The sequence below is a fragment of the Salvelinus sp. IW2-2015 genome, unplaced genomic scaffold (assembly GCF_002910315.2).
Source record: "Salvelinus sp. IW2-2015 unplaced genomic scaffold, ASM291031v2 Un_scaffold463, whole genome shotgun sequence".
Lineage (NCBI taxonomy): Eukaryota > Metazoa > Chordata > Actinopteri > Salmoniformes > Salmonidae > Salvelinus > Salvelinus sp. IW2-2015.
In genome coordinates, this window is record NW_019942557.1 from 905,150 (window position 1) to 925,406 (window position 20,257).

Here is a 20,257-nt window from a genome sequence, read left to right on the forward strand (position 1 = left end):
AAAATGCATATGCTAACATATGCAAACAGATCAGACAGGAGACACGTATCATGATGCATACCCCCACCCCCAACCCCCGCCCCCCCCCCCCCCCCCCCCCCCCCCCCCCCCCCCCCCCCCCCCCCCCCCCTCCCCCCCCCCTCTCCCCCCCCCCCCCCCCCCCCCCCCCCCCCCACATCCACAACCTCCCCACCCCCCTCCATTTGTATAAGAAGCAAGGCCTATCTCTTCCTAAAATGTCACAATGACAATGTTACAATGAATATTGCACTAAAGTAAAAGTTCAAATGTTACAATAAAGTTATAATATTAATGTTTCAATCTATGTTACAATAAAGTAACAATATTGAAATATGTTGATGGTTGTTGTTTTTTTGTCTTTGCTCTCAGTGTTCATATCGTGTTGCATGTTGCATTTATATTTTTGTTCAGTATATTTGAAGAATAGACCTACTATGTGCTGTTCTAATGCAGTTTATCTATCTGCACAAATTTGAATTTTCTGTCAATTTGTGCACTCTACACTAATGGAAAAAAAGGTGCTATCTAGAATCTAGAAGGGAACTACCCATTTTTGTTCAAGGGTGGAACCCTTTCAACAGAGGGTTGTACATGAAACCAGAAAGGGTTCTACCTATGCCCTATGGGGACAGCCGAATAACCCTTTTTGGAACCCTTTTTTTCTAAGAGAGTATGGGGGAATAGGGTCCCATTTAAGATGCAACCTACACTCCCAGTCGGTATTAGAAAGAACATCGAGGCCCTGTGGGAAAGCAACCTGTGGTTACTCCATTGGCTCACAGCAAAAAAACCATCACCCTTTTCAAACGCAATTTTCTTGTTGACTGCAATTATAAAACTACATTTAAGAAAAGTACATGTCTAAAGATTAACGTAAACGTAACGTAAGAAAAACGTAATGTAGGACTTCCCTCACGCCCTTTTTCATGACTGCTTGCAGCCATGTGAGTGCTAGCTAGCTACTGTTGCTTCCGTTTTTCTGTGCTCCGTTTTATTACTTAACAAATAAGGAACACTCAAAATGTGCACTTATAAATCATAACAATTTTAATCAAAATACAGCTGTAGACAGAAGTCAAAGATCAAACATCCGACATACAACCGATGTCTCTCATGAGTTCCGCCCCATAGGAAAAGTCCAAGTTGCTTTAATCATGCTTGTAGTCAACCCCCTGTGATGTCACTGCATACGTCATTACCTGCTACTCATCAGACCAAGCCCATGCATACACAGCTATACAAACTTGAAAGAGATACGATAGTTCCAGTGTTTTCTAAGGCCTCAGCAGTAAATGTCCACTCCCCCAAGTTGATTTATAGAGGTATGTCTGACTAGCCTCATATCTCTTCTACTCCCCCGCAGGGCTCTATGTTTATCTTTGAAATGCTTTCTCACAGACCACCCATTTCTTTATAATAGGCAGAGACTTAAAGACTGTGGAACAATTCTAAAACCTTACAATGAATATATATATATATTGTTAATCTGTAGTCTAGGACCCTATAAATGTAGAGGAGGATGGGTCCCATAGCCCCTCCTCTTCTATTAATACAACATATTATAATCAATTATTATAATACATCAAACATTTGGTGCAGCCCTATCATGACCCCAATTTGACCCCATCACTACCGACCATAACAATAAGCTAGCCACAACCAACACCACAAACAAACTCTAAAGCTACAAGTAGTGAGTTGAGTTACTAACGGACTACACTAAACAAGTTACATTTCTCACCTGTGATGAAATGCTTTCCACACACTTAGCTACGTACGTGTAGCCTTCTTGAACACCGGATCCCAACACTTCCCACTCTCCCACGCCAAATAGCCTGAAGCCACAGGGTCTTCTCGCAGGCTCTATTTCCCTACGTGGGAGCATTGTAAAACGTAGGTTGGGTATTTTGTACATTGAACAGACCAGAATCTTTTCGGCATGTTTTGTGTTTTCTGTACAAACAAAGTTGTCTCATTTACAATTAGGGGTCAATTGGAAATAATGTTTTCCCAATTTGTTGGCGTAATCGAGGGGAATTCTTTATTATTACGTGAATATTGACTCGGCGTATAGGAATTCGTCATTACTCTAAAATGCTCTGCATGGTCATTCCGACATCTGTAGTGGCCGTACAGCATTCACTGCGATGCGGCCTCCACAGAAGTCAAGGCCTTCATACTTGCGCTTCGCGGAACAGAGCAGAGCTGTTGTCAAGGAATTGAGTTTGTGTTTTATACATGAACTCCCACACCTACCTACCGTCAACCAATCATGTCAAAGCAGAGCTATACTGAGCCCTCTATTGCTACAACATTTGGGAGGCGTAAGGCGATGAAATTACTGTAAGTCTGATATGGCTGACCTCCTCTTCTCCTCCTCTACAGCCATAGGACCAAGTCATCAGGCTGGCTGCCACCTGGCACCTGCAGCAGTGCACATGGACCCCCCAATGGATGGGACATGGCCACCAATAGAGACGGGCGAGACTTCTACATCAAGTAAGTGAGCTGAAAGGGGAGGGGAGGAGACGAGTGGAGAGGAGACGAGAGGAGACGAGTGGAGAGGAGAGGAAAATAGGAGAGGAGAGGAAAAAGAGGAGAGGAAAAGGGAAGAGGAGATGAAAATAGGAGAGGAAGAAGAGGAGAGAATAAGAGAGGAAAAGAGGGAGAAGAAGAAGAGAGAAAGGAGAGGGAAAAGAGGAAAGGAAAGGAAAAGAGGAGAGGAAAAGAGGAGAGGAGAGGAAAAAAGAGGAAAAAGAGGAGAGGAAATGAAGAGGAGAGGAAAAGGGAAGAGGAAAAGAGGAGAGGAAAGAGGAGAGGAAAAGAGGAGAGGAAAAGAGGAGAGAAAAGACAGGAAAAGAGGGAGGAAGGAAAAGAGAGAGAGAGGAAAAGAAGAAATGAGAGGAAAAGAGGAGAGGAAAAGAGGAGAGGAGAGGAAAAGAGGAAGAAAAGAGGAGAAGAGAGGAGAGGGGAGAGAAAATAGGAGAGAATAGGAGAGGAAAAGAAAGGAAAGGAAAGAGGAGAGGGGAGAGGAAAAGAGGAGAAGTAGGAGAGGAAAGAGGAGAGGAGATGAAAAAATGAGAGAAAAAGGGGAGAGGAGAGGAAAAGTGGAGAGGAAAAGAAGAGGAAAAACAATTAGAGAAAAGAGGAGAGGAGAGGAAAAGAGGAATGATAGGAAAGGAGGAAGAAAAGAGAGAGAGATGAAAAGAGGAAAGGAGAGGAAAACAGGAAGAGAAAGAGGAGAGGAGAGGAAAAGAGGAGAGGAAAAGAGAGAGAGAGGAAAATAGGAGAGAGGAAAGGAAAAGAGGAGAGAATAGGAGAGGAGAGGAAGAGAGAGAGGGAAAGAGGAGAGAATAGGAGAGGAGAGGAAAAGAGGAAAGGAGGAGAGGAAAAGAGGAGAGAATAGGAGAGGAGAGGAAAATAGGAGAAGAGAGGAGAGGAAAAGAGGAGAGAATAGGAGAGGGAAAAAGGAGAGATGCTCTCTCTCTCTCTCAGTCCCAGATGTTTTGAAGGCTTTGAACCTGTGATTATTCTAGCCACGTCATTGCTAGTGCCTCCGCTCTCTCTCTCTCCCTCCATCCTTCAGAATACTGATTCTCCATTTCCTTCTATTTCTGCGCACAGACACATGCCCTGCCATTCCCGCACACACTCTATCTCTCACACACAGACACATGGCCTGCCATTCCGCACACACTCTCTCACACACGCATACACACACACCACACACCACACACACAGACACATGGCCTGCCCGCACACACTCTCTCACACACGCATACACACACACACCCACACACACAGACACATGGCTGCCCGCACACACTCTCTCACACACGCATACACACACTCACACACCCACACACACAGACACATTCCCTGCCCACACACACTCTCTCTCTCACACACACACAGACACATGCCCTGACCACACACACTCTATCTCTCACACACAGACACCTGCCTTGCCCGCACACACTCTCTCTCTCGCACACACACACTCACAGACAAACACACTCACAGACACGCTCCAGCCTCCTTACTGTAGCTTGCTCTTCGGAGCAGAGAAGTAAAGCCTAATTGTTTTCCGGCTCCTGAAGAATTCACCCGCAAGAGACTTACTTAGATCTCTATGAGACTGCAGGTAGCTGTGGAGATGCCAGGGTGATGTAGCTGTGAGATGCCAGGGTGATGTAGCTGTGGAGATGCCAGGTGATGTAGCTGTGGAGATGCCAGGTGGATGTAGCTGTTGAGATGCCAGTGGATGTGCATTGGATTGCCAGGGTGATGTAGCTGTGGAGATGCCAGGGTGATGTAGCTGTGAGATGCCAGGTGATGTAGCTGTGGAGATGCCAGGGTGATGTAGCTGTGGAGATGCCAGGGTGATGTAGCTGTGGAGATGCCAGGTGATGTACTGTGAGATCCAGGGGATGTAGCTGTGGAGATCCAGGTGATGTAGCTGTGGAGATGCCAGGTGGATGTACTGTGAGATGCCAGGGTGATGTAGCTGTGGAGATGCCAGGTGGATGTAGCTGTGGAGATCCAGGTATGATGTGATGCCAGGGATGTAGCTGTGAGAGATGCCAGGGTGACGTAGCTGTGGAGATGCCAGGGTGATGTAGCTGTGGAGATGCCATGGAACAGTGTTATCAGCATCATCAATCTTTTTCCTGTTCAGGATTTCTGAGGAGGACTACAGGTAAAATCTCTCTATCTGACTGTGGTTTCGCTGTACTGTAGTGTACTGTACTGCAGAGTACTGTACTTTAGTGTACTGTAGTGTACTGTATTATTGTCTGTAGAGTAGTGTAGTGTACTGTAGTGTAATGTAGTGTATGGACTGTAGTGTACTGTACTGTAGTGTACTGTACTGTAGTGTACTTTAGTGTAATGTATGTAGTGTACTGTAGTGTAGTGTAATGTAGTGTATGTACTGTAGTGTATTACTGTAATGTAGTGTACTGTAGTGTACTGTTGTGTACAGTTGTGTAATGTACTGTACTGTAGTGTAATGTAGTGTAGTGTATTGTACTGTAATGTATGTACTGTTGTGTACTGTTGTGTACTGTACTGTGTTGGGACTACAAAGCACAGCGTAACAAGTGAGGCTGCTTCTTCATCTCTTATGCTGTTTCTGTAGGAGGATTATTTCTTCTGCTCTCCTCTCCCAGCAGTGATGATCAAGCAGTACAAATATGACAGCCTGCATCAACAAGATTCCCAGAGCCACCCTGGCATTCTTACTTCCCTATCTCTTCATGCATAACATGGTGCATTCTAATTTAGATCCAGTATGTACTCATAGAATATATACAGTGGGGAGAACAAGTATTTGATACACCGCCGATTTTGCAGGTTTTCCTACTTACAAAGCATGTAGAGGTCTGTAATTTTTATCATAGGTACACTTCAACTGTGAGAGACAGAATCTAAAACAAAAATCCAGAAAATCACATTGTATAATTTTTAAGTATTAATTTGCATTTTATTGCATGACATAAGTATTTGATACATCAGAAAAGCAGAACTTAATATTGTGGACAAAACCTTTGTTTGCAATTACAGCGTTCATACGTTTCCTGTAGTTCTTGACCAGGTTTGCACACACTGCAGCAGGGATTTTGGCCCACTCCTCCATACAGACCTTCTCCAGATCCTTCAGGTTTCGGGGCTGTCGCTGGGCAATACGGACTTTCAGCTCCCTCCAAAGATTTCTATTGGGTTCAGGTCTGGAGACTGCTAGGCCACTCCAGGACCTTGAAATGCTTCTTACGGAGCCACTCCTTAGTTGCCCTGGCTGTGTGTTTCGGGTCGTTGTCATGCTGGAAGACCCAGCCACACCCATCTTCAATGCTCTTACTGAGGGAAGGAGGTTGTTGGCCAAGTCCTCGCGATACATGCCCCATCCATCCTCCCCTCAATACAGTGCAGTCGTCCTGTCCCCTTTGCAGAAAAGCATCCCCAAAGAATGATGTTTCCACCTCCATGCTTCACGGTTGGGATGGTGTTCTTGGGTTGTACTCATCCTTCTTCTTCCTCCAAACACGGCGAGTGGAGTTTAGACCAAAAAGCTCTATTTTTGTCTCATCAGACCACATGACCTTCTCCCATTCCTCCTCGGATCATCCAGATGGTCATTGGCAAACTTCAGACGGGCCTGGACATGCACTGGCTTGAGCAGGGGGACCTTGCGTGCACTGCAGGATTTTAATCCATGACGGCGTAGTGTGTTACTAATGGTTTTCTTTGAGACTGTGGTCCCAGCTCTCTTCAGGTCATTGACCAGGTCCTGCCGTGTAGTTCTGGCTGATCCCTCACCTTCTTCATGATCATTGATGCCCCACGAGGTGAGATCTTGCATGGAGCCCCAGACCGAGGGCGATTGACCGTCATCTTGAACTTCTTCCATTTTCTAATAATTGCGCCAACAGTTGTTGCCTTCTCACCAAGCTGTTTTTCTATTGTCCTGTAGCCCATCCCAGCCTTGTGCAGGTCTACAATTTTATCCCTGATGTCCTACACAGCTCTCTGGTCTTGGCCATTGTGGAGAGGTTGGAGTCTGTTTGATTGTGTGTGTGGACAGGTGTCTTTATACAGGTAACGAGTTCAAACAGGTGGAGTTAATACAGGTAATGAGTGGAGAACAGGAGGGCTTCTCAAAGAAAAACTAACAGGTCTGTGAGAGCCGGAATTCTACTGGTTGGTAGGTGATCAAATACTTATGTCATGCAATAAAATGCAAATTAATTACTTAAAAATCATACAATGTGATTTTCTGGATTTTTGTTTTAGATTCCATCTCTCACAGTTGAAGTGTACCTATGATAAAAATTACAGACCTCTACATGCTTTGTAAGTAGGAAAACCTACAAAATTGACAGTGTATCAAATACTTGTTCTCCCCACTGTATATATATACAGTATATTTAAAACCCTGCTGTAATACAGTAGAAAAGGTGTACACATAATTTCCCTCGTGATTACATGTAGCTGCCATATAAGGGAGATGTGTTATAATTATGATGCTTTGCATTGAGATAGGCAGAGTAGGAAATAGTCAGGGGAACTATTGACACACGGGCTAGAGCTCGAACGGCGTGACGGCAGAGAGGTTACATAAGAGCAGTGCTCCAGAGGAGGACAGAGCGTATTGGATGCAGAGAGTCACACATCACTGAAGCTCGTCTGGCTCTAACCTACTCTAGTCTTGCTTTGGCTCTAATCTTGCTTTACCATTCATTTATTAATAGCCTAAATGATCATTATCCAAGCTACTCATCACATTAGGAATAGTAGGCTTACATTAATCTACAAATGCGATGATAGAGGCATGCAAACCTTTGTTATAAATGTGCATTTTTATGGTGAATTTTTTTTTCTTCCCCAAAGCTTACCCGACACATGCTAATAATTAGACCACAAGCTATCTAGCTAGCTAATTTTGTAAACAGTGATGTTGTTAACACCTGGTTAGCTTAAAACCTCTTAGCGCACAAATACCGTTATCGGGATCAAAATCGACAACATCCGGTGACGCTGGAGCGCACCAAATTCAAATTACAAAATCATAATATTAAACATTCATGAACATACAAGTGTCCTACATCATTTAAAAGCTTAACTTCTTGTTAATCCAGCCACTTTGTCAGATTTCAAAAACGCCTTATGGCGAAAGCACACCATGTGATTATCAGCGCCCCACACACAAAAGCATTAAAAACATTTTCCAAACCAGCACAGGCATCACAAAGTCAGAAATAGCGATAAAATAAATCACTTACCTTTGAAGATCTTCCTCTGTTTGCAATCCCAAGGGTCCCAGCTACACATCAAATGGTAATTTTGTTCGATAAAGTCCTTCTTTATATCCCAGAAAAGTCAGTTTATTTGGCGCGTTTGATTCAGTAATCCACCCGTTCCACTAGTTCAACATGAATACAAAGGAATCCCAACAGTTACCAATAAACTTTGTTCAAACAAGTCAAACAACGTTTCTAATCAATCCTCAGGTACCCTAATATGTAAATCAATGATACAATTTAAGACGGAGAATAGTGTGTTCATTTCCGGAGATAAATAACGAAGTGCACGCCCTCATCCACGCGCGCCACAAGACTACAGTCTAAAATGAGAGCCACCTTGAAAAACTACAACTACTAACTAATTTTTCAAAAAACAAGCCTGAAACACTTTCTAAAGACTGTTGACATCTAGTGGAAGCCATAGGAACTGCAATCTGGGAGGAATTCATTTGACTATCCCATAGACAAGCATTTGAATGGGTGGTGACCTCAAAAGAAAAATTATCCAGATGGATTCTCCTCAGGTTTTTGTCTGCCATATCAGTTCTGTTATACTCACAGATATTATTCTTAACAGTTTTAGAAACTTCAAAGTGTTTTATATCCAAGGCTACCAATTATATGCATATCCTAGCTTCTGGGCCTGAGTAACAGGCTTTGGGCACGTCAGTCATCCGAATTTACGAACACTGCCCCCGGCCCTTAAGAAGTTTTTAACAGCTAACCTAAACTCAAATTCAATCAAACTTGACTTTCCAGTGATGAAATGATCATGGCAGACCCTGTACTGACAGCTCAGGTTCAGGTCTTGACGGGCAAAAAGGTTTCTTTGCTTTTCTGACAGTTCTTGAGTTTTATCTCATTGGTATCACCAATGGTGTTTTCATGATTGCGGGGAATCTGTAAACATATTTTTCCCATTGTCTTTCCTGCCTTGTTAGAGCAGCCAAATACTCCACAGAAAATGACTGTGGTGATAAATCAACTCGTTTTAGGCACTGTTATCATGCAGTTTGGAGTAGCCACTCGGCTGTTGATGTTGCAAGAATTCATGCGGTGGTCTTCCAACATGGCCACCATTAGGAGTCGTACGTCAGAGACGGTGGAGGGTGGTTGGAAATAGAAAAGCTTTGCGGTAGTTATTGATTAAGGAGAACATCAAGATGAAGCAGCTGCTTTATAAGTGGGATGCACTGTTGAGTGCTACATTCCCGAGGGGTTCATGCTGATTGTACGGAGATTGTGACAGCCGGTTAAATGGCGTCCCTTGGGAAGGCAAGAACAAGATGTATGTCAGGAGAAGTGCAGAATTATCATAAGGAGACTTATACTTGGAATAGGGAGTAGGAATGGAGGGGAAAAAGAGAGACAGAGAAGGTCTAAGAGGGAGGAAGAAGGTGAGCTTGAGTCAGTTAAAAATGGCAGAAAAAAAGGGAGATGGTTTGTTAAAGGAGAATGGTAGAAAGTGTAAGCAGAGTGAGCTGAAGACAGGAGGATAAATAGAAGTGAATGAGGGCAAAGTATCGGAGATGGTTGGTGTGGTGAAGTTCTCGGAGCCCGAGGCTTGCACCGAGGGTCAGGATAAAGATGAGTATGTGACAATAGGAGTGAGGTTTTTGGAAAAAGTAGACCCTTGCCTTTTGGCTGATTCATTTGTGGTTTCAGGGTTGGTGAAAACAGAGTTTGGTGCTGTGGAATCGTTGAGGTTATCCAGAAGTGGTCTTGTGATAAATGTTTGTGTTAAACGAATGGGAGCAAGAGATGTGAATTGTTTTGCTTTCAAGAAAAGGGTGCCATTGAATAGAGTGAATAATAGCGGTAGTGGTAAATGTAAAAGTTGACCAACTGAAGGGGAAGATTCCCGGTGTTTGTGATAATTGTCGTTTGGTGCGACACAGACAGGGTGGCATGAGTGGCAAAACAGAATAGTCATTGTCTGTTCTTTTGAGTTTTGATGTTGAGTCTTTGCCCAACAAAGTGATGTTAGTGTAACAGTATAGCTTCCGTCCCTCTCCTCGCCCCTACCTGGGACCCTCTGCACACATCAACAACTGACACCCACAAAGCATCGTTACCCATTGTGCCACAAAGGCCACGGCCCTTGCAGAGGGGCACAACTACTTCAAGGTCTCAGAGCGAGTGACGTCACTGATTGAAACGCTATTAGCGCGCACCACCGCTAACTAGCTAGCTAGCTTCACATAGGTTACGTTAGGATATATAAGTTACCCTGTACAAGCTTTTGTGCCGAATACGTTACGTTGTTACAGGTGTCAAGCTTATGGGCATGTGGCAGCAGTGTGTAGGAGGGAGGTTCCTAGGTGTGAGAAGTGTGCAGAAGGGCATGAGACAAAGGAATGTGTAGCATTGGAGAAAGAAGTGTGTGTTAATTGTAGGGGTTCCCATGGAGCTGGGGATCAGAAATGTCCCATACGAGAGAGGCAGGTTGAGGTTTCCAGGGTTAGTGTAGTGCAGAAGTTGTCATATGCTGAGGCAGTGAAGAAAGTAGAGGAAGATGGGTCAAGGGGGAGGGATACTGAGAGGAGTGGTGTGAGTAGTAGATCTGTATCAGTACAGAGATATCAACCAACAAGTGATATATGTTTCAGTAACATTGGATTTTTAGCATTTATAGCAATGGTTATCAACTGTACTGCAGGGATGGAACGTAAGTCGCAGAAAATTGAGGTGGTGGTGGAAGCTGCATTGAGGTATTTGGGTGTGCGAGACTTGACGTCAGAAGACTTACAGGGTATGTTGAGTGGTGGTGTCCCATCCTTTCAGGTTGTTGACCTGAGGTAGGACTAAATAGATGTAAATAGTGGAGTAGGGTGGTGTTGTCGTTTTTTATTATTGTTATTTATTTATTGTAGGCGTAGTGTTAGATGGTAGGGGTATTTATTCATTTTTTCAGTCTAGTTGTACTCCAGTCTAGTAGGTGGCGGTAATGCAACATTTATTGGATGGCAACCGCCATTAAACCTCACCGAAGAAGAAGAAGTGCTGATTCGAAGTCAACTACAAATTCGAAGTGAATTTGTCTCAGTGGCACCTTGGTGAATTTGAATGTAATCGAATACAATATGTTACAATCGTAACCCAAACCAAGCGAAACAACCATATAACAATGCCTCACAATGTGGTTGAAATGTCAGAAGATGTCTGAGTGTCTGTGGCCATAGGCCTCCATGTAAATGTTGAGAAAGACCCTGCCTGAAACATCCCTGCTCTCGCTCAGTGCCTTGAAAGATTAATTGTGGGTATTCAGTGGCGAGTGGAACATGTGTCAGAAATGACTGTGAATTACACACTGGCTCCTCAGCCAGCCCATGAGCCTAATTACCCAGCACAGTGGGCACCATGGAGAGAGCTGCTACTGCTGCTGCTGCTCCTGCCTTGGATGCTACAGTCCTGCTCCTGGAGAGGGGAATTGGAGAAGGGAAAGCTGGAGGAAAATACAGAAAGATGCAAAGCTACAAAGCAGCACACAAACTGTTTTCTTAACTGCTTATGTGGTATTAAAAAAAATGACCTGTCAATGTAAAGACTGCTATCATTTGCTTACTGGACATGATCTTCAAATGCACGTATTCAACAGTGGTGGAAAAAGTACCCACATTTCATACTTGAATAAAAGTCTAAAATAATTTGGTTTAAAATATACTTAACTATCAAAAGTAAAAGAAAAAGTATAAAGAATTTCAAATTCCTTATATTAAGCAAACAAGATGGCACCATTTAGCCAGGGACACACTCCAACATTCAAACATTATTTACAAACAAAGCCTGTGTGTTTAGTGAGTCCGCCAGATCAGGTAGTAGGGATGACCAGGGATGTTCTGTTGAAAAGTGCGTGAATTGGACCATTTTCCTGTCCTGCTAAGCATTCAAAATGTAACAAGTACATTTGGGTGTCAAGGTAAATGTATTGAGTAAAAAGTACAATATTTTCTTAAAGAATGTTGTAAAAGTTTTCAAAAATATAAATAGTAAAGTAAAGTACAGATACACCCAAAAATGACTTAACTGTACTTTAAAGTGTTTTTTGTTAAGTACTTTACACCACTGGTATTCAACACAGTTAGCATGGTAGTCAAATTGAATAGCAGTGTATTTACATAGATTAGGGAATATCAACTAATTAAATTCAACGTTGACTAGTTGAAATGAGAGGGGGAAATCAGGGTTTGAGGTAGATTGAGTAACAGTCAGTGAGTGACAGGTTGGCCAACCACAGTGGTGCCACAGGTCAAACATGATCCCAGTATGTCTCTGTTAGAACCTCAGGACCTTTTACTGACCCCTCCCCATAATGCACCACCTCACACAGGCCAATTGTCTCATAGGCTAATGGCCACAGTGTCTATTTCGGGTTTCCAGTGTTCCTGAATAATCACGTGCATGTAAGACGCTGCCATATACTGTTTCACTGCTGAATCTTGAAAAGGCATCGAGTACATTTTCTGTGTCAGTATGTGTGTGGGTTTTGTTTGAGATTTTCTTATTAAGAGTGGCAGTGAGCGTTGGCTGCAGGAAGATACAATGTCAGCTTGATTGTCATCGCCCACGTGTTCTATTTCGAGGCATGGCAGTAGTTTGTAATTTCTGACTAAATGCTGCTTTTCAGCGTTGAACGTTTAAGGATCTTAATAGACTGGTTCATATCGAAGAGACATTTAATGCTGTACTCCTGCTGTATTTTTTTTGATTTATGGAATAATCTGGCCAAAGTTACAGCAGTATTTCATAGAATGGAATCTTGGTGCATGTAGATTTTTACATACTTTGTTACATAGATTTTGAACACATTTTTGGCCCATTTTCATTTTGGATATATTGAATCACACATCTGTTTTAAATAGGAAATGTATGGTAAGAAATTCTAGGGCATTCTATCGTACCTTTGGTAATTTATACACTCTTAGAAAAAAGGGTTCCATTGACCCCATTGTAGAATCCTTTTTGGTTCTAGGTACAACCCTTTTTGGTTCCATATAGAGGACTCTGTGGAAAGGGTTCTTCATGGAAACCAAAAGGGTTCTACCTGGAACTAAAAAGGGTTCTTCAAAGGGTTCTCCTATGAGGACAGCTTTTTAGGTTCTAGATAGCATGTTTTTTTCTAAGAGTATACTTGAATAGCTTAAACATTTTTTGTATTCATATATAGTATTAATGTATTCTATCTGTGTCCATATTGTCCATACGTTTCTAGTAGCTAGACCATGTGGTTTAGTAATTCATTAATTATTAAAGCATCTAATCAACAATGGAATTATTTTCAATTACCTCTGCAACTTGTCCAACTATTGACTTTTTTCATAACTTCCACCAGTTTGACGCCAAAACATTGACAACAAATAAGTATTGACAGTAAAATATATACAAGTTTGTAAAAACATTTAAAGGATATTTGAATGCTGAAACCCTCATATTAAATACCAATGATATTCACTAAGCTGATGGTTTAAATTTAGGATAACGTTTTACAGCTTTGTCATTTAAAATGTATTTGAAAATAATTGTAAATCTTGTTTAATTATTTCATATATTTTACATGTGATAAGGCCACACATGAGATAATTACAGACCACTGTGATAATCTGACATCCTGAAAAGGGCCACTAAATGTCTTGTGATAGATTACATAAAATACTTGAAAGAAACCAAAATTATGGTAGTTTACTGGTAAACTTTGAAAGTTTCCTGTAATTTACTCCCTTTTCAATCGTCGACTCTATAGTTGATTCATAGAAAAAGCCTCTGGACACTTCCACTCAGATGCACATTTCTTTAATGTAGCTGAGCTTCTGGTCAGTGGATCTTCATCAGAGTGATACTATTCTTACCTGTTCTATGGTTGTCCTTCTCCTTTCTCCTCTCCCAGCCACGTGTCCCAAAGCAGCTCCTTGGAGGAGGTTCGTCTGGACGGGGACACGTTTGTACCTCCGGCCCCCCGTAAGGTGGAGATGAAGCGAGATCCAGTCCTGGGCTTCGGCTTTGTGGCAGGCAGTGAAAAACCAGTGGTGGTTCGGTCAGTCACACCAGGTAACACACCAGCCCACCTGTAAACCAATCAGCATTAATGAACCACATCTAACCAATAATGTCACATATAGCCATTAGCAACAGGAAGTAATATGTAGTACTATCCAATGGTGACCAGATGACAAAAGATGGCGACCAATGGGTGATGATGACATCCAATGAAAGTCCATGTTCATGTTATATTAATTGACCATTCACATTAGGGTACTTCCTAAATTAGCCAAACTTAAGCCTAAAGGCCAGAGTACAATGAATTCAGAAAACAAAGATGAATTACTAGCTAGAAACGTTGTAATTGATACCACTTGGGGTTCCCTGTGTCTTGGTAGGAGGTCCCTCTGAGGGCAGACTGACCCCCGGAGACGAGATCATCATGATTAACGACGAGCTGGTCAGCTCCGCCCCCAGGGAGATGGTCATTGACCTCGTCAGGTACAGGATCTCAACGTCTCTAATAGCATACCCTGCTGAGTTTAGATAGGATTTATGTTTGTACTGTAGGCCAGTTCTTTCCTGGAACATTGTGATATCAAGCTGTGTGTGCTTTGCCTGGCTGAGTCATTTTCATCACTCGTGAGTCCTTCGCCGGGACAGTAGACAGTAAATGTCTATATGAATGCATTAATGCCTGAAAAGAAACAAACAGTGAACAATCTACTTATAGGATAATTCCCTCTGTATAGTTTCAATTTGAATACCAATAATAATGTGTAGGTACATGTAGTGGGTACAGCGTTTAGCCCTGCTGCACCATGCAGGTCCAAACGTATAGCAGTGGGAATTATTTCCATGTGTCTTATTAAATTGATGTGTTTGACTCAGGTGACTAAGTGAGTGAGTGAGTGAGTGAGTGAGTGAGTGAGTGAGTGAGTGAGTGAGTGAGTGAGTGAGTGAATGAGTGAGTGAGGGAATGAGTGAGTGAGTGAGTGAGTGAGTGGTGAGTGATAAGTGAGTGAGTGAGTGAGTGAGTGAGTGAGTGAGTGAGAGTGAGTGAGTGAGTGAGTAGTGAGTGAGTGAGTGAGTGAGGCTAAGTGAGTGAGTGAGTGAGTGAGTGAGTGAAGTGAGTGAGTGAGTGAGTGAGTGAGTGAGTGAGGGAGTGAGTGAGTGAGTGAGTGAGTGACTAAGTGAGTGAGTGAGTGAGTAGTGAGTAGTGAGTGAGTGAGTGTGAGTGAGTGAGTGGAGTGAGTGTAAGTGAGTGAGTGAAGTGATGAGTGAGTGAGTGAGTGAGTGAGTGAGTGACTAAGTGATGAGTAGTATGATAAAGTGAGTGAGTGAGTGAGTGAGTGAAGTGAGTGATGAGTGAGTGAGTGAGTGAGTGAAGTGAGTGAGTGAGTGAGTGAGTGAGTGAGTGAGTGAGTGAGTGAGTGAGCTGAGTGAGTGAGTGAGTGAGTGAGTGAGTGAGTGAGTGAGTGAGTGAGTGAGTGAGTGAGTGAGTGAGTGAGTGAGTGAGTGAGTGAGTGAGTGAGTGAGTGAGTGAGTGAGTGAGTGAGTGAGTGAGTGAGTGAGTGAGTGAGTGAGGCTGAGCGGCCAGTCCTCTCATGACCTACATGTTGTGGACTGTGGAGTGTGTCTGTACAGCAGATTAGTGCAGTGAAAAATGAGACTAAGGAGTCCATTCCATCACTGCTCCCCTGGCCTTGCAGTGTATTGTGCTCTCTCTCAGCAGTAAACTACTGTACCAATACAGGATTAACTTCCAGGCATGAGGCATGCTAGAACAGATTGCTGTAACACTTTATTTGGAAACCATCTCTAGATGCTCTACAGACTATCTACAAACTATCAGTTACATTTCAACAAACTATCTAGTAACCCTAAACATAACACTTACACTAACCCTAAACTTAACCCTTAACCTAACCCTAAACTTAACCCTTACCCCTACCCTAAACTTAACCTTACCCTAACCCTAAACTTAACCCTTACCCTAACCCTAAACTTACCCTTAACCTAACCCTAAACTTAACCTTACCCTAACCTAAACTTAACCCTTACCCTAACCCTAAACTTAACCCTTACCCTAACCCTAAACTTAACCTTACCTAACCCTAAACAACCTTACCCACTATACCCTAACCCTAAACTAACCCTTACCCTAACCTCTTAACCCTCCTAACCCTAAACTTAACCCTTACCCTAACCCTAAACGTAACCGTTAACCTAACCCTAAACTTAACACTTACCCTAACCCTAAACTTAACCCTTACCCCTAACCCTAAACTTAACCTTACCCCTAACCCTAAACTTAACCCTTACCATAAACCTAAACTTAACCCCTACCCTATACTTATCCCTTACCCTAAACTTAACATTTACTCCCAACCCTAAACTTAACCCTTACCCCTAAACTTAACCCTAACTCTAAACTTAACACTTACCCCTAACCCTAAACTTAACCCTTACCCTAACCCTAAACTTAACCTTAACCTTTACCCCTAACCCTAAACTTAACCCTTACCCTAACCCTAAACTTAACCCTTACCCCTAACCATAAACTTAAACCCTACCCTAACCATAACTGTAACCTTAGCAAGCAGTTATCAACCGATATACTACATGATCAAAAGTATGTGGACACCTGCTTGTATTACATCTCATTCCAAAATCATTGCCTTTAATATGGAGTTGGTCCCCCCTTTGCTGCTATAACAGCCTCCACTCTTCTGGGAAGGCTTTCCACTAGATGTTGGAACATTGCTGCGGGCACTTGCATCCATTCAGCTACAAGAGCATTAGTGAGGTCGGGCACTGATGTTGGGCGGTTAGGCCTGGCTCGCAGTCGATGTTCCAATCCCAAAGGTCTTCCATGGGGTTGAGGTCAGGCCAGTCAAGTTCTTCCACACCAATCTCGACAAACCATTTCTGTAGGTACCTCGCTTTGTGTACGGGGGCATTGTCATGCTGAAACAGGAAAGGGCCTTCGCCAAACTGTTGCTACAAAGTTGGAAGCACAGAATCGTCTAGAATGTAATTGTATGCTGTAGCGTTAAGATTTCCCTTCACTGGAATTAAGGGGTCTAGCCCGAACCAGAAAAAACTGCCCCAGACCATTATTCCTCCTCCACCAAACTTTACAGTTGGCACTATGCATTCAGGCAGGTAGTGTTCTCATGGCATCTGCCAAACCCAGATTCGTCTGTCGGTCTGCCAGATGGTGAAGCATGATTCATCACTCCAGAAAATGCGTTTCCATTGCTCCAATGGGGGAGAGAATTACACCACTCCAGCCAACGCTCGGCACTGTGCATGGTGATCTTAGACTTGTGTACGGCTGTTTGGCCATGGAAACCCATTTCATGAAGCCCCCGACAAACAGTTATTGTGCTTCACGCTTCAGCACTCTACAGTCCCATTCTGTGAGCTTGTGCGGCTTACCACTTTGCGGCTGAGCCATTGTTGCTCTTAGACGTTTCCACTTCACAATAACAGCACTTACAGTTGGCAGCTCGAGCAGGGCAGAAATCTGACGAACTGACTTGTTGTAATGGTGCCATCCTATGACGTTGCCACGTTAAAAGTCACTAAGCTCTTGATTATAGGCCATTCTACTGACAATGTTTGTTCTATGGAGATTGCATAGCTGTGTGCTCGATTTTATACACCTGTCAGCAACGGGTGTGTCTGAAATAGCCGAATCCACTAATTTGAAGGTGTGTCCAGATACTTTTGTATGTATAGTGTAGTTTGTTGATAGTATGACCATCTGTAGAGCATCTACTGATGGACTATCCAGACAAAGTGTGACCCAGATTGCTCATCTTGTTAACCCATCTTTGTGGGCTTATTTCTAACAGTCATAATCTGCCCACTGTAGGCAAAACAACGCATGACTCAGAGTGGATTAATCGACTTCCGCTGAATTTGACATATGTACCTTTTCAATCTATAATGATGTTTTTGGTTTGTTTGTGTTGTGTTCCCAGGAGCTGCAAAGAATCCATTGTTTTGACAGTGGTCCTACCGTACCCAGTAAGTCTTCCTCCCATCTTCAAAGGTTCCATTGAAAAGATTCAGAGCAAACTCCTGGGGAAAAGATTTCAATAGACGGTTTGTCTGCGATGCTGATTGGTTTGTTGACTCTGTGAATCCGAGACAATCCGAGACATGAAACGTGTCCATATGTCTGTGCTTGCGTTGTAACAGGCAGGATACTGCTGAGTGTTCCCCTGGTTAACTCACAGGGACTGCAGTCTGAACACTGAACACTGAACACGGTCCAAGTCCTCTCATGGTAGCTTCAAAACCAAGCTTGAGACCCCGAGTTAACCTGAACCTGCCATGTCCACAGTTGTTAGTACTCGGGAGAAGCATATGGTGATGGATACAATGCCACAGTAACCGCTATTGTGAACGTCAGTGATATGATTTATAGAATAGTTCAATGAGATGGATTTGTGCTGTCATCACCAAAATAGACAATGATTTTAATATAATTCTGTCTATTGTGTTGTAACCTGGCTTTCGGAAGCACATTTCAGAAGTAACTGTAGAGAAAACAATAGTGGTTTATATATTACAATAGCATTTACATCCAGAAAGGCTACACAGAACTTGTCAAACTTATTCAATTGAATATTTCACAAACAGCTCTGAAAATTATATAATCTGAGCATTACTGTACATTCTTCTAATTATGTTTCCCTGTACGAAGACTGTCTCTATAGCCTGATAAGTGTTATTATACTGGAAACTACTTCACCTTGAGAAGGAGCTCATCATACAGTGCCTTGCGAAAGTACTCACCTCCTATGCATTTTTCCTATTTTGTTGCCTTACAACCTGGAATTAAAATAGATTTTTGGGGGGATTTGTATCATTTGATTTACACAACATGTCTACCACTTTGAAGATGCTAAATATTTTTTAGAAACAAGACAAAAAAACAGAACTTGAGCATCATAACTATTCACCCCCCAAAGTCAATACTTTGTAGAGCCACCTTTTGCAGCAATTAACACTGCAAGTTTCTTGGGGTATGTCTCTATAAGCTTGGCACATCTAGCCACTGTGATTTTTGCCCATTCTTCAATGCAAAACTGCTCCAGCTCCTTCAAGTTGGATGGGTTCCACTGGTGTAACAGCAATCTTTAAGTCATTCCACAGATTCTCAATTGGATTGAGGTCTGGGTTTTGACGAGGCCATTCCAATACCTTTAAATGTTTCCCCTTAAACCACTCAAGTGTTGCTTTAGCAGTATGCTTAGGGTCATTGTCCTGCTGGAAGGTGAACCTCTGTCCCAGTCTCAAATCTCTGGAAGACTGAAACAGGTTTCCCTCAAGAATTTCCCTGTATTTAGCGCCATCCATCATTCCTTCAATTCTGACCAGTTTCCCAGTCCTTGCTGATGAAAAACATCTCCACAGCATGATGCTGCCACCACCATGCTTCACTGTGGGGATGCTGTTATCAGGGTGATGGGAGGTGTTGGGTTTGTGCCAGACATGGTGTTTTCCTTGATGTCCAAAAAGCTACATTTTAGTCTCATCTGACCAGAGTACCTTCATCTGACCAGAGTACCTTCTTCCATATGTTTGGGGAGTCTCCCACATGAATTTTGGCAAACAACAAACATTTTTGCTTATTTTTTTCTGGCCACTAAAGTGGTCCAATGGACAGATACTCCAATCTCTGCCGTGGAGCTTTGCAACTCCTTCAGGGTTATCTTGGGTGTCTTTGCTGCCTCTCTGTTTAATGCCCTCCTTGCCTGGTCTGTGAGTTTTGGTGGGTGGCCCTCTCTTGGCATGTTTGTTGTGGTGCCATATTCTTTCCATTTAAAAAAAATGGATTTAATGGTGCTCCATGGGATGTTCAAAGTTTCTGATATTTTTTTTATAACCCAGCCCTGATCTGTACTTCTCCACAACTTTGCCCCTGACCTGTTTGGTCTTCATAGAACTGCTTGCTTGGTGGTTTTGCAGACTCTGGGGCCTTTCAGAACAGGTGTATATATACTGAGATCAGGTGACAGATCATGTGACACATAGATTGCACACAGTTGGACTTTATTTAACTAATTATATGACTTCTGAAGGTAATTGGTTGCTCCAGATCTTATTTAGGGGCTTCATAGCAAATGGTGTGAATACATACTGTATGCACGCACCACTTTTCCGTTTCTTATTTTTTAGATTTTTTTTAAACAAGTTCATTTTTTCATTTCACTTCACCAATTTGGACTATTTTGTGTATGTCCATTTCATGAAATCCATATAAAAATACATTTAAATTACAGGTTGTAATGCAACAAAATAGGGAAAACGCCAAGGGGGTGAATACTTTTGCAAGGCACTGTAAAAGCACCTTCCGTTCGCTTGAGAGAGAGGGAGAAGGTGGAGAGAGAGAGTGAAGGGAGAGAGAGAAAGACAGAGTGAAGGGAGAGAGAGAGAGA

The 20,257-nt window shown here is 42.8% G+C and overlaps 1 protein-coding gene across 1 annotated transcript in view; it reads left to right on the forward strand.

Moving 5' to 3' along the window:
• Positions 1-2,412: 2,412 nt before the first annotated feature.
• LOC112068357 (FERM and PDZ domain-containing protein 4-like) overlaps positions 2,413-20,257 on the forward strand; it is a 33,575-nt gene continuing 15,730 nt past the window's right edge. Inside the window, exons 1-4 of the mRNA XM_024135488.2 lie at positions 2,413-2,520; positions 13,708-13,868; positions 14,198-14,300; positions 17,792-17,837. Coding sequence (XP_023991256.2) covers positions 2,483-2,520; positions 13,708-13,868; positions 14,198-14,300; positions 17,792-17,837 — 348 coding nt within the window. The 5' untranslated portion in view covers positions 2,413-2,482. The remainder of the gene's footprint in view (positions 2,521-13,707; positions 13,869-14,197; positions 14,301-17,791; positions 17,838-20,257) is intronic.